The sequence below is a fragment of the Somniosus microcephalus genome, chromosome 1, assembly GCF_052327205.1.
Source record: "Somniosus microcephalus isolate GS21.2 chromosome 1, FLI_Smic_1.0, whole genome shotgun sequence".
In the NCBI taxonomy this organism is placed as follows: Eukaryota; Metazoa; Chordata; class Chondrichthyes; order Squaliformes; family Somniosidae; genus Somniosus; species Somniosus microcephalus.
In genome coordinates, this window is record NC_140987.1 from 143,932,856 (window position 1) to 143,947,041 (window position 14,186).

The 14,186-nt window shown below is 43.4% G+C and overlaps 1 protein-coding gene across 1 annotated transcript in view; it reads right to left on the reverse strand.

Moving 5' to 3' along the window:
• Positions 1-928: 928 nt before the first annotated feature.
• lmnb1 (lamin B1) overlaps positions 929-14,186 on the reverse strand; it is a 96,983-nt gene continuing 83,725 nt past the window's right edge. The window contains exons 7-11 of the mRNA XM_085986403.1: positions 7,664-7,889; positions 7,478-7,582; positions 4,710-4,829; positions 4,055-4,156; positions 929-1,631 (exon numbers count right to left, since the gene is read on the reverse strand). Coding sequence (XP_085842529.1) covers positions 1,590-1,631; positions 4,055-4,156; positions 4,710-4,829; positions 7,478-7,582; positions 7,664-7,889 — 595 coding nt within the window. The 3' untranslated portion in view covers positions 929-1,589. The remainder of the gene's footprint in view (positions 1,632-4,054; positions 4,157-4,709; positions 4,830-7,477; positions 7,583-7,663; positions 7,890-14,186) is intronic.

A 14,186-nucleotide genomic window follows, 5' to 3' on the forward strand; every position in this document is an offset into this window, starting at 1 on the left:
TTCTAAACTCCAGCGAGTATAAGCCCAATCGACCCAATCTCTCCTCATACATCATTCCTGCCATCCCAGGTATCAGCCTGGTGAATCTTCACTGCACTCCCTCCATGACAAGAACATCCTTCCTCATAAGGTGACCATAACTGCACACAATACTTAAAGTGTGGTCTCACCAAGGCCCTGTACAACTGCAGCAAGACACCCTTGTTCTTGTACTCAAACCCTCTCGCTACGAAGGCCACCATACCATTTGCCTTCTTAACCGCCTGCTGCACCTGCATGCTTACCTTCAGGTGACTGGTGCACAAGGACACCCAGGTCTCGTTGCACTTCCCCTTCTCCCAATCTACTGCCACAGATAGTAATCTGCCTTCCTGTTTTTGACACCAAAGTGGATAACCTCGCATTTATCCACGTTATATTGTATCTGCCATGCTTCTGCCCAATCACCCAACCTGTCCAAATCAACTGTTGCCGATCTCTGGCAAGTGGTTAGGTGAAGCTGGCTGATCTGATGAACACTCCTTGCATAAGGAACTTCCCAATCTTGTAGTGGTAAATGCTTCTCACCCCCTCCCCTAAACATTTTTGGCCCTGGCCATTGCAACATAAAATCTAAATTTTCCAGTACACAAAGTAAAATGCTCTAATGCCACTCCTGCAGTTCACCTACAAGGCCCACCATTACACAACCACAATCTTAAAAATTAGGAACAAAGTGGGTTCATAAGACAAGGTTGTAAATGCCATCAAGTAAAAGGCCCATTTCCATCTTCAAGTTTAGTTGAACTGCATACTTCATTCGAAGGTATTTCAACAGCAAAGCAGTCGGCATTTTAGTCAAAGCAGTTGTTTTGAAATGCTGCATTTCATGGTACTTTTCAAGTTTGATGATGCAGGTTTGATTTCAGAAATAGATAAGTAACAATGCTTTATTAAACAATGTTTATTTTATTCATATTTGCCAAGAAAACCCAAGTAGGCCATTGCTACATTAAAACTCATTAAAACATCTGCATTCAAGCATACCATGTTCTCAACCACTATCTAACAAAGGGGGCAAAGCTACAAACAGAAGAATTTCTTCATCCCAATTTCTGTGGTATATTTTTGCCAACCTGGTATAAACAATTAAAAAAAACTTTTAAAAAGATCAAGTTCAGTGCTGTTCTATTTATAAATTTACAAAAAAAGTAATTACCAAAATGCCTATTCCCCCTTTCCCCGCTGCACATATTAACTATGAGGTCCAGTCACAAATGCAAGTTGCTCCAAAATAACTGTAGTTTCTGCAATGACAAATTACTTTTCACTGGTTTCATCTGTAAACCCATGATTCACATTAGTTTTGTTTCAAAATTACACACACTGGTTTTTTTTTTTTTTTTTTTAAACTCTAGTCCTTGTAATGTTCTAAAAATTCTCAGTAATAGTATAAAAAAAGCCCTGAACCCATATCATGTGTACAAAAAGAAATTAACAAAATATCTAAAATACAAATTACTGAAATACAAAAATATTTTGAATTTCTAGATATTAAGTTTAACGTAGGCAGCAATGAGTTTTTGAAGAAAAGTTGTCTTTGAAGACGATCACATTATTGCACAGCTCCTATCAGCTGCTCTTGGATCTCCCTACAGAACAAAGAAAGAAAACCATTATACAAGTTTAATGTTTTAAAATGCCAGTTTTGGTGGACTGGTAGAATTCAGAACAAGTCAATTCCTCCCATTGTGATTTTTGACTCAGTTACTACTATTTTGATGTTCAGTGAAGCAACAATTTGCATTTTTTGTCCATTTAAAGTAAAAAAAAAAAAAAAATCACTGCTTTATAAAAGAAAGTAATGACAAATATCTAGAGATATTAGGAGGGGTGACTCAAAGCTTGATCAAAGAGGTGGTTTTTAATAAGGGTCTTAAAAAGGAGGTGGAGAGGTGTGTAGGGAGGGAATTCCAGAGCTTGGCAACTAGATAGCTGAAGGCACACCCATTAACAGTGTGGTAAATGGATTTTGGGATGAAGAAGCCAGAGTTGGAGGAATGCAGTTTTTGGAGGGTTGTAATGGCAGAGAAGGTTACAGCGATAGGGAGCAGGCAAGGCCAGAGACAGATTTGACCACGTGTCTCACCCAGAGCTACAGTACTGATTACGTGCGGAGTTCAAACCTAAAGCCTAGCATACATATTAAAAAAAAATCCTGTCAGCTTGACTCAGTGGTAGGTTGCCTCGGAGTCAAAAGGTCATGGGTTCAATGCATAATCTAGGCGGATACTTCAACAATGCACATTTCCTCAGTATTGCACTGAAGGTGCCATTTTTTGGAGGAGATGTTAAGCTAAGGCCGCCCGAGATCTTTTATGTCCACTTGAAAAGACAAAGACAATGGTGTTCTGGCCAACATTTATCCCTTAGCTATCACGAAGAACAGATCAACTCGACATTGGTTCAATTGCTGTTTGTGGCACCTTGCTGAGTGCAAACTGGCTGCCACATTTGTCTACATAAGTGAGTACATTTCAAAAAGTAATTCATTGGCAGAGAAGCTCTTTGGAAAGTCTTGAGATATGAATGGCGCTATATAAGTGCAAGTGCTTTCTTTCTTTTCTTTGTACAACTTCTGAAGAATTGGAGGGGTAGGGGAGAAAAGCTCTCGACCACAATTTTTCTTAATGTCAGCGTAGAATACGGACATGTTGAATATTTAAAATTTTATTTTTTATTGCTGGAAGCAGCACGTGAGTGATTAAGACTAAAAGGTCATACAAAAAGTATTTCCAACAGAAAATATATGAACTCATACCAGACAGCGTAGCTACAAGGACTCCACAAGGTGCAAGTTACTAGGGCCAACACAAGTGGTGGTGGGGGAAATTTGGATATTAACTAATTCAACCAAGGGAAAAATGACAAGCACCTTGGCATCGTCAGCTATTCAACCAAGGGCATTACAAAATGACAAGCACCTTTGCATTGTCAGCTATTCATTTAATATACACAAAGGCAATTTTATCTAATGTAATTCTGAGATGCAATCATATACTGCTCTTCATTTCAGCATAACTGCAGAGGTGATCCCATGGCACAGACACATTTCAAAGAATTATGCCCCTACGTTGAAGTCATATGTTTGATTGACAGCTGTATATGACACCTCTAAAAAGGGGCCAAAATTGCTGCATTCCTCTGACAGCTTGGTGGCCACAGGTATCCAATCATGGGTTAGGCTTCATGTTTGGTTGAAGGGACAATCTATAGGCAGTTTCCGTTCTGCAGCCAGTAGCCTGAGGGCTCTGTTCTTTGTTTAGGGCTAGCCAATAGAATAGCTGAAGTTTATATTTAAGGCTATGTTTAGAGAAAAATAAAGCAGCATCTTTATTATTTTATGCATCAAGGAGAGGAATGTAGATCTCGGATATGTTAATTCATTAGTCTTATGTAAATAAAACACTTGTTTGTTTAGAGCTATTGTGTCGGACTGATAAAAGCGCACATTCAGTCCAAGTTTGAAGAGAAGTGAATCAAGTGATACTCTACAGCAGCTACTGGAGTGTAAGGATTTCCCCATCATAGACCTCGAGTCTTGCACAAATGAACATATTCCAGATTTATTCTTCCTCCAGTTACATAAACATAAAATTTCACATCCTATCCAGGATCTGCGTCAGAACTAAGCATGATCGAGTTAACCATTTTCCTTTTACAAATATCCACTTACCGAAAAAGAAATCAAATGTTATAGAATAGTCACAAAAACAAAAAACTGTATAGCAAGTTAAAAGGAAACAAACCTCAAGACATTTCAGTCAACTTTGATAATGCCTGGATGGATAGTTCTAGGAGTTCGCTTTCTTCCCCCCTCATCCCCACTTAAAAAAAAAATCTTTAAATGCAAGTTATTGCTTCCACTTCATTCAATCCATCATCAGTGTGAACTGAAAGTTTGCATGTTCCCACAGCTAATTTAGAACATAGCATCAGCCCACAATAACGTCTCCCTGTGTATTTAACTTAGTTTGTGTACTATACAAACTTCAATTGTTAGATGAAAACATACTTGTTGATGGAAGAGGTCTTCATCTCTAATCTCAACTTCTTCCTCCTCCTCCTCCTCCTCTAGTAGAGTGGTGGTGAAGATCGTGGTTCTCTCGGCCATTTCCTTTAAAGAAAAAGCAGTAAATTATCAATTTCTGAAGAAACTAAACCCAAAACTGTTGAACTGCATTGCAACCACTGTCCTACATGGAGTTTTTCTTTAAATATAAAAATCAATTTAATCTTTACCACCTGTAGATTTTATAAAATATTCCAAAATTTCCATTTCCCATTGCTGAATGCTTCCAGCAGTTAATTACTGGTACTGGGATTTAGTCATTGTTCCTCAAATGAGGAGACTTTGAAGAAGTGGAGCTATCTCAGCCGCCATAGTTGCAGCAAATATGCACCATTTACACTGATAGTCTCAGTATATTGGACGGCACTTTCATTCATAATAAATTGTACACACGCCTCAGCACGCCATGTCCTTTTCCTTTCACAAGTTTGGAAACAATACATTTAAACCCATGAAACATACTTCCACCTTCATGTGAACACAGCTGCAGCAGCATCTTCAGCTTTGATATCTTGGAACAGGTGAAAGAGATTATTGGCATGATGCAGCACATACATGATTTAGTCAAAGCTTTCCCATTAGTTGAAAGAAGTGTTACCTCTCCCTGAGAATTCTTGAGAACTACTTTCACATCTGTCCCAGTGCCCCAAGCATTTTGGTTCTTCCAGATGAGGTTGGTTGGAGGAGTAGATGTTACACCAGCATCAGCAGCCCAGATCTGCAGTGATAATTGAAAAATAAGCATATACACCAGGCGATTACAGAATAGCTACGGAATTATTTTTATTTTTATTTTTTTATAAAATGCGCCACCATGGTGTTGCACTCAATCCTCAGCAGGGAGTCAGCCTCATGGCAGACATCTTTGGTAAAGTCACTACATGACTACTTTTAATTAAGCAGTGGACAGGAAAGCATGGGACAGACTAAACTAAGGGAGGACATAAATGGCCTGGGAAGAGAGTTAGAGAACAGGAAAGTAAAAAGATGGCTTAAAATGAGAGGAACGGCTACTAAAAATGAGTTAAACTGTCTGTACAGCAATGCACACAGGATCCGTAATAAAACAGGGGAACTGGAGGCGAGAATACGTTGAGGAACCAGATATAGTAGGGATTACAGAGACATGGCTACAGAAAAAAATCAGAACTGGGAATTAAATATTGCAGGGTATAACCTATTTAGAAAGGGGGGGGGGGAAAGGGGAGGTGGAATAGCTGTACTTAGAGGTAACATAATGGCAGTAGAAAAAAGTAAGCCATCAGTAAAACAGAAACAGAATCCATGTGGATCGATAAAGGATAAAAAAAGGATCAATCACACTAATAGGGGTCGTCTACAGACCACCTAATAGTGGAAGGGAGGTGAAGTAAGAAATATGCAAACAAATTAGGGAAAATAATAATAATGGGGAATTTCAACTACCCCGAAATTCATTGGTCAGACAAGGTAGGGAAAGGGGAGTACAACAGTAAGGAAGTCTTGCTACTATTATACAGGGCTTTGGCAAAAACACACCCAAGTACTGTGCACAGTTTTGGTCTCCTCATCGGAGGCAGGGCATACTTGCCTTAGAGGCGGTGCAATGAAGGTTCACTAGATTGATTCCTGGGATGAGAGGGTTATCCTATGAGGAGAGACTGAGTCTATACTCTCCGGAGCTTAGAAGAATGAGAGGTGACCTCATTGAAACATACAAGATTCTGAGGGAGACGGATAGGGTAGATGCAGAGAGGTTGTTTCTCCTGGCTGGAGAGTATAGTCTCAGGGTAAGGGGTCGGCCATTTAAGACTGAGATGAGAAGGAATTTCTTCACTGAGGGTTGTGAATCTTTGGAATCTCTACCCCAAAGGGCTGTGGATATTGAATCGTTGAGTATAGTCAAGACGGAGATAGATCGATCTTTGGACTCTAGGGGAATCCAGGGATATTGGTATCAGGCAGGAAAGTGGAGTTGGGATCAAAGATCAGCAATGATCTTTGTTGAATGGCAGAGCAGGCTCAAGGGGCCCATATGGCCTACCCCATGTCCTAATTCTTATGTTCGTGTGTATGGCCTGTTTCTCTGCTGTACATTCTACATAAAATCTAAGTAATTCGATGCAAGTGACTGGTTTTTGCAAGCTTGTGCTTAACAACTTCTACCACAGTGTCATTGGCCACACAGCTAGAGAAGAAACTTGAGACTTCAAATACAGCTTCTGGAAGACATTACTTGGAAGCGAAGAACACAAACGTGTGCTCAAACCTTCATATCCAGGATTTGGCACCTATTTGGTTGGTGCGCAGAGAGTTAGGAAGCTGCTTAAGTTCCACAGAGTAACTATTTGGGTACAGTTGAATCTCGAGTTGTGCTTCTCACCATGCCACTTGTAAGGAACTTTAATACCCGTCAACCTTGTAATAGTTCAAATTCAAGTCAGTTTTCTAACCTACTAGTGACTATCCCCATTTGGGGGGGGGTGGAAGGGGAAGCAAATGGGTCTGTTGGGTCAAATTGGCAGCAAGAAATCAGCCGGTTGATGAGTGGAACAGTTGTTACTCTGTGGCAGGCTCAATAATCCAATTCCTACGACTGGCTCAATAATCCAATGCCTAAGCTAAGCAATAATATAATTGCAAAATACTGCAGATGCACTTGTCTACAAGTAACTCTGCAAGCTAATGCCATAATAGGCAAGATGATCCTACTGGACAAGAAGCAGAAACCTTACTAGTGCAGTGCTGGTAAACTGCAGTTTTAGCTTTTTAAACTCCAGTAGTACTTCTGCAACACTCAGGTTTCCCACCTTGCCTCATGCAAAACTTCACTGGACTTAAGTGGGGTGTGTCCTTGTGGAAAGAGGGTGTGCAACCTCATCAGGCAAAAAGAAACTGCATGTCAGTCACCTGGTTGACTAAAAAAGGGAATTTAGGGGGTCATTCACTGGAGGCATTCCTGCATTAGATATATTAATACTAGTTAATATCCAGCCTTCTGTTTATGTGGGCTGCCGCAAACACCACAGAACTGTGGATTCTCTCCTGACAATTTATCCTGTATGTACACAGGGTACATGCAGAGCACTTTTTTCTTAAACCAACACTGAAAAGCAAACAGTCTGGTTTTATCTCCCAGAGAAAATAAGCACCCCATCCCAAAATCAGAACAGCCATTTCAGCACGGGGCACTGGATACCGATCAGAATCAAGAACCCTGGCTGATTTTTCTAGCTCAAGTACACTAAAGCTAACTAGCTCTCTTTCCCACCGCCTCCCCCCACCCCAGTAAAGATGAGCTAACTCACAGGCCCAAGGCTAAACTTACACCTTCCTGGTGTTTACAGAGCTGTATCTCACTTAAACAAAAATCTTTATTAAACTTACAGCAGTGGTCTGTCCAGCCTTCAACACATACTTTGTGGTAAACTTGTAAGAGGCAGTTTCATCGCCTATTTTTCTGGTCAGCTCCCAGCCACCCATAAGTTGATCCTGTTAAGAAATATTGAAAAATGTCAGCATACCTAAAAATCATTTGATGCAACCTTTACTTAGTTTCTTTCCCACTCATACCTGTTCAGAACTGTTCTTTAGACGGATAAATTTGCCATCTACATCCACTTCCTCAATGACAACATTCCCTGTGGCAGAAGCATGATGAGAGATGCTGACACTGCTACTGGCCTCAGATTCTTCGACATCAATGCGCTTTCTCTTTCCACGAGTTGTGCGGACACTGCGGCTAGATGTGGCACGAGAAACAGTCACACGGGAAGATGGACTTGGTGACAGCTTCAATCTGAAAAGTTAAGGAAATCGAATGGTAAAGAAAAGCTACAATAAAAAGGCAAGCTCCTACAATTTACATGATGCAGAGTTCCTATAAGTGAAATTGTTGCACAAATCCCAGAGCTTGTATGAAGTCAGGATTTAAAAAGAAAAAACAGTCATCCTGCATCCAAAACATCGATGAAGGTCTCTACCAAAAATATTAACCTATTTTATTGAGAGGCTGATGTTTCTGCAGTGTATTCCAACATTTTGTGGTAATGGTATGTGTGGTATTGAAGCTCAGCTCAGGGTGAAATAGGATACCCAAGGTTGTGGACAGTCTGGTTCATGCCTGAGGTGAGTGACTATGTCAAGTGACTGTCAGTGCGTACGCGTATACATATACACGTCTATGTGCATGCGTAAAATTGAGGTTTTGAATTAGGAAAAAACATTTCCACCGATTGATTTTTAAAAATTGTCTTCTTGGAGTCAGTAACTAGAGGGCACAAAGGGAAAGGCATGAGGATTTTTTCCCTACCGGAAGCACAATAGAAGCAGAATCCATAATAGCTTTTTAAAACGTGGAGAAATATCTGAAAAGCAAAAAAAAGGCTATGGAGAAAGGGCAAAGGGAATGGGAGTAAGTGGACAGCTCTTTGAGAGCAAGCACAGTGGCTAAATGGCCTCATTTTGCTATAAAATGCTAAATAACACAGTATATTCCGCCACCATAATTATGGAAGTATACTTTAAATGTCCATCTTGCTCAGATAGCCAACAAAAAAAGTCCACACACATTTGGATTGCTGCAATCCTCAGCCAATCCTGATCCATTAGCACCCCATTTACATAGATACATAGATACATAGAAGATAGGAGCAGGAGTAGGCCATTCGGCCCTTCGTGCCTGCTCCGCCATTCGATGAGATCATGGCTGATCCTTTAATTCAGTATCCCGTCCCCGCCTTCTCTCCGTAACCCTTAACCCCTTTTGCCCGTAGAAATATATCTAATTCCCTCTTAAATATATTTAATGAGCTGGCGTACACTGCCCTCTGTGGCAATGAGTTCCACAGGTTCACCACTCTCTGAGTGAAGAAATTCCCCCTCATCTCTGTCCTAAATGGTTTAGCCCTTATCCTTAAATTATGTCCTCTAGTTCTGTTCTCACCCGCCAAGGGAAACATTCCTTCTGCATCCAGTCTGTCTAGACCTGTCAGAATTTTATACACTTCTATGAGGTCCCCTCTCAATCTTCTAAACTCCAGTGTGTACATCCCTAAACTACATAGTCTCTCCTCATAGGTCATTCCCGCCATTCCTGGTATCAGCCTGGTGAATCGCCGCTGCACCCCCTCCATGGCAAGAACATCCTTCCTCAGATGAGGCGACCAAAACTGTACACAGTACTCGAGGTGTGGTCTCACCAGTGCCCTGTACAGCTGCAGCAAGGTATCCCTGTTCCTGTATTCTAACCCTTTTGCTATGAAGGCCAGCATACCGTTTGCCTTCTTGACCGCCTGTTGCACCTGCATGCTCGCCTTCAGTGACTGGTGTACAAGAACACCCAGGTCTCTCTGTACTTCCCCCTCTCCCAATCTATTGCCATTTAAATAATAATTTGCCCTCCCGTTCCTGCACCCAAGGTGGATAACTTCGCACTTGTCCACATTATAGTGCATCTGCCATTTATCCGCCCAATCGCCCAGTCTGTCCAAATCGCTCTGGAGCTTCCTGGTCTCTTCCTCTGAGCCCACCCCCCCTCCTAGTTTAGTGTCGTCTGCAAATTTGGAAATGCTGCATCCGACTCCCTGATCCAGGTCATTAATGTAAATTGTGAACAGCTGGGGGCCCAGGACAGATCCCTGTGGTACCCCACTTGTTACTGCCTGCCATTCAGAAAATGAGCCGTTTATTCCAACTCTCTGTTTTCTATCTGACAGCCAGTTCCCTATCCACGCCAAAACTTTCCCCTTTATCCCATGAGCCTCAATTTTCCATGCTAATCTTTTATGTGGGACCTTATCGAAGGCCTTTTGGAAGTCCAGGTACACCACATCTACTGGCTCTCCCCCATCTATTCTACCAGTTACTCCCTCAAAAAATTCCAATAGATTAGTCAAGCACGATTTACCCTTTGTAAATCCATGTTGACTCTGTCCTATCCTGTCCCCATTTGCTAAGTGCTCCGCTATTTCATCCTTAATGATGGACTCCAGCATTTTGCCCACAACTGATGTAAGGCTTACAGGTCTGTAATTACCTGCTTTTTCCCTACCCCCCTTTTTGAATAGTGGGGTAACGTTAGCTACCCTCCAATCCATCGGCACTGTTCCCGAGTCTAATGAATTCTGAAAAATCATCCTTAGTGCATCCGCTATCTCTAGGGCCACCTCCTTCAGTACCCTAGGATGCATGTTATCAGGCCCTGGGGATTTGTCCACCTTCAATCCCTTTAGCTTCCTTAACACCATATCCTTAGAGATATTGATTTGCGTCAGTTCCTCCTTTGCCAATGTCCCTATTTTTCCCGATATCCCAGGGAGGTTTTTTGTGTCTTCCTTCGTAAAGACTGACCCAAAGTATGCATTTAGTTGATCTGCCATTTCCTTATTTCCCATTATATATTCCCCCGTATCTGACTGCAATGGACCAACTTTGGTTTTCACCAGTCTTTTCCTTTTGATATACTTATAAAAGCTTTTGGAGTTAGTTTTTATATTTTCCGCCAGCTTGTTTTCGTAAGCTATTTTGCCCCTCTTGATTATGCCCTTTGCCCTCCTTTGCTCTATCTTAAACTGTTCCCAATCTTCCGCTCTGGCGCTTTTTTTGGCTATTTTATACGCCCTATCTTTGGATTTTATGCTGTCTCTAATTTCCCCTGTTATCCACGGTTGAGTCACCTTTTTAGATTTCCTTTTATGCCAGATTGGTATAAACAATTTTTGCAATTTTGTCATTCTATCTTTAAATGTTTGCCATTGTTTATCTACCTCCAGTCCTCCCAGGAACGTTGTCCAATCAGACCTACTCAGTTCCCGTCTCATGGCATCATAATTCCCCTTGTTTAAATTTATATTGAGAGGTCTCACTGGCAGAAAATTCCCAATACAAGAGCAACAGAGGGATAGCATTCAGTACTAAGGAGGAGGGGAAAAGATCAATGATCTTTCAATATCACTCTCTCCATTTTACTGTGGAGAGCCAATAGGAGACTGTATTTCAGAGCCAAAAAAGGTAAATATCAGATGCCACAGTCTGCTGTTTGCAGCAGAACTGTGCCTATAACCTTAAATAAGGTAGCGTTCTATGCGTCCATCTTAAAATCAACTGCACGTGTTTGTTTCAAACTCAATCTGGCTACCCTTAAAAAAAAAAATCATCTGCAACATAAATGGATACAGCAACAGGATAGACATGGCATTGGCAACCACATACTAAATATAAAAACATACTATAACGATTTAACTTGGGAGTACTGAACTATATCTTTACCATTTGGCTCAACACTACACTGACTACTCTCCATAACCGCAAATTGATAGGTTCTGGGGATGAAGGAAGTTGTAACGGTAGGGTGGGATGATGCTGTAAAGTACTTGTAAACAGGGGTGAGGATTCTGAATTTAATGCATTGAAGACAGGCAGGTGAATATATCAATCATGCCAGAGGTATCCCCTTACGCCTGTTTGCGTCAACTGTAACATTTCCTTGCACAATTTCTTTTTATTTATTTATTTTTTTTAAATTCATTGATGGGATGTGGGCGTCGCTGGCTAGGCCTGCATTTAGTGGCCATCCCTAATTGCCCTTGAGAAGATGGTGATGAGCCACCTTCTTGAACCGCTGCAGTCCATATGGTGTAGGTACACCCACAGTGCTGTTAGGAAGGGAGTTCCAGGATTTTGGCCCAGCGACAGTGAAGGAACGGCAATACAGGTCCAAGTCAGGATGGTGTGGGGCTTGGAGGGGAACTTGTAGGTGGTGATCTTCCCATGCGTCTGCTGCCCTTGTCCTTCTAAGTGGTAGAGGTAGCGGGTTTGGAAGGTGCTGTTGAAGGAGCTTTGGCGAGTTGCTGCAGTGCATCTTGTAGATGGTACACACTGCAGCCAGTGTGCCGGTGGTGGAGGGAGTGAATGTTGAAGGTGGTGGATGGTGTGCCAATCAAGCGGGCTGCTTTATCCTGAATGGTGTCACGCTTCTAGTGTTGTTGGAGCTGCACTCATCCAGGCAAGTGGAGAGTATTCCATCACACTCCTGACTTGTGCCTTGTAGATGGTGGAAAGGCTTTGGGGAGTCAGGAGGTGAGACACTCGCCGCAGAATTCCCAGCCTCTGGCCTGCTCTTGTAGCCACAGTATTTATATGGCTGGTCCAGTTCAGTTTCTGATCAATGGCAACCTCCAGGATGTTGATAGTGGGGGATTCAGCGATGGTAATGCCATTGAATGTCAAGGGGAGATGGTTAGAGTCTCGCTTGTTGGTGATGGTCATTGCCTGGCACTTGTGTGGTGCGAATGTTACTTGCCACTTGTCAGCCCAAGTCTGAATGTTGTCCAGGTCTTGCTGCATATGGACACGGACAGCGTCAGTATCGGACGAGTCTCAAATGGTGAACAGTGTGCAATCTTCAGCGAACATCCCCACTTCTGACCTTATGTTGGAGGGAAGGTCATTGATGAAACAGCTGAAGATGGTTGGGCCTAGTACACTGCCCTGAGGAACTCCTGCAGTGATGTCATGTGATTGAGATGAATGACCTCCAACAACCACAGCCAACTTCCTTTGTGCTAGGTGTGGTAAACCACTGTTGTTGTTGTTACACACTGTTGTACCTATGCATGCCTCAACATGTCTCGGCTGGCTCCACCAACACAGGCCCAGGTATAAAGGTGATTGACCTGCAGCCCCCTGCCTTCTTGGAACCCAGTCAACCACGAGAGGCATGCTCTGTTCTTTGCTAATAAAAGCCTTTAGTTACTCTCTTAACTCTGTCTTTTATGAGTAATTGATAGCGCATCAATTTTATTAGCAAAAACAAAATGTCGACATTTGCTGAACAGCAGGCTGCTGCACCAAACGCTGAGCAACAGGAGCTGCTGCGAGCCCTCAGACCAACATGCCTGGACCTAGACCCCCAAGAGGCGGGTTCGGCTACCAAATTCACGCATTGGCTGCGTTGCTTCGAGGCCTACCTGCAAGCCTCAACTGTGACCCTGGATGAAAACAAGTTGGAAATCCTGGCCTCAAAGGTGAGCCACCAAGTTTATACAATAATCCAGGACGCGACGACCTACGCGGCAGCTATCGGTCTGCTAAAAGGGCAATACGCACGCCCGGTAAATACGGTCTATGCCCGGCACCTCTTAAGATCCCGCAGACAGCAGCCCGGGGAATCGGTGGAGGCCTTCCTACGGGCACTACGGATACTCGGCCAAGACTGCGATTGCAAAGAAGCATCAGCCGCAGCACACAGAGGGACTGATCCTAGATGCTTTCGTTGCGGGTCTAAGGTCCGACTACTCCCGGCAGAGACTGTTGGAAAAGGGAGAAATGGACCTGAGAAAGGCAGTGTCCCTCGCGCTCTCGCTCGACGCGGCCCACAGGAATATGGACGCCTTCTCCCCTAACCACTCCGCAACGTGGACGCCACAACCTTGGGTCATGGGACCGCCACCTTCAACTGCTGCTGCGATGTCCAAGGCACAGAAATGTTATTTTTGTGGCCAGGCAAAACACCCCAGAGCACGCTGCCCGGCGAGAAACGCTACCTGCTCCGGCAAGAAAGGACACTATGACAGCGCCTGCAAAGGTAAAACCGCTAACGCCAGCAGCGCCGCGTGCAAACCGTGGGGGCAGCCATCTTGTCCGCCATCTTGGACTCCCCAGCCGCGTGGGGATCGGGACCATGGGCGCCGCCATTTTGTCCGCCATCTCAGACGTCTCCAACTTCAACCACGGGGGACCCGGACTCAACCACCGCCTCATCTGACGACCGCATCGACTCGCTCGACCATACGCTGGCCTCCGTGACGCTGGACCAATCTCTCCCTCATCAACTGTCCAGGTCCATGATGGACATTAAGGTAAACGGCCGCGCCACTACCTGCCTTTTTGACAGCGGGAGCACGGAGAGCTTTATCCACCCAGACACGGTGCGGAGTTACTCTCTCCCGGTCCTGCCGACGCGACATCGGATCTCTTTGGCTTCCAAAGCCCAGTCAGCGGACGTCGGTGGCTACTGTGTAGTGACCCTTTCAGTAAGGGGCACAGAATACAAAAATTTTAAACTCCTGGTCCTGCCCCATCTTTGCGCTGCCGT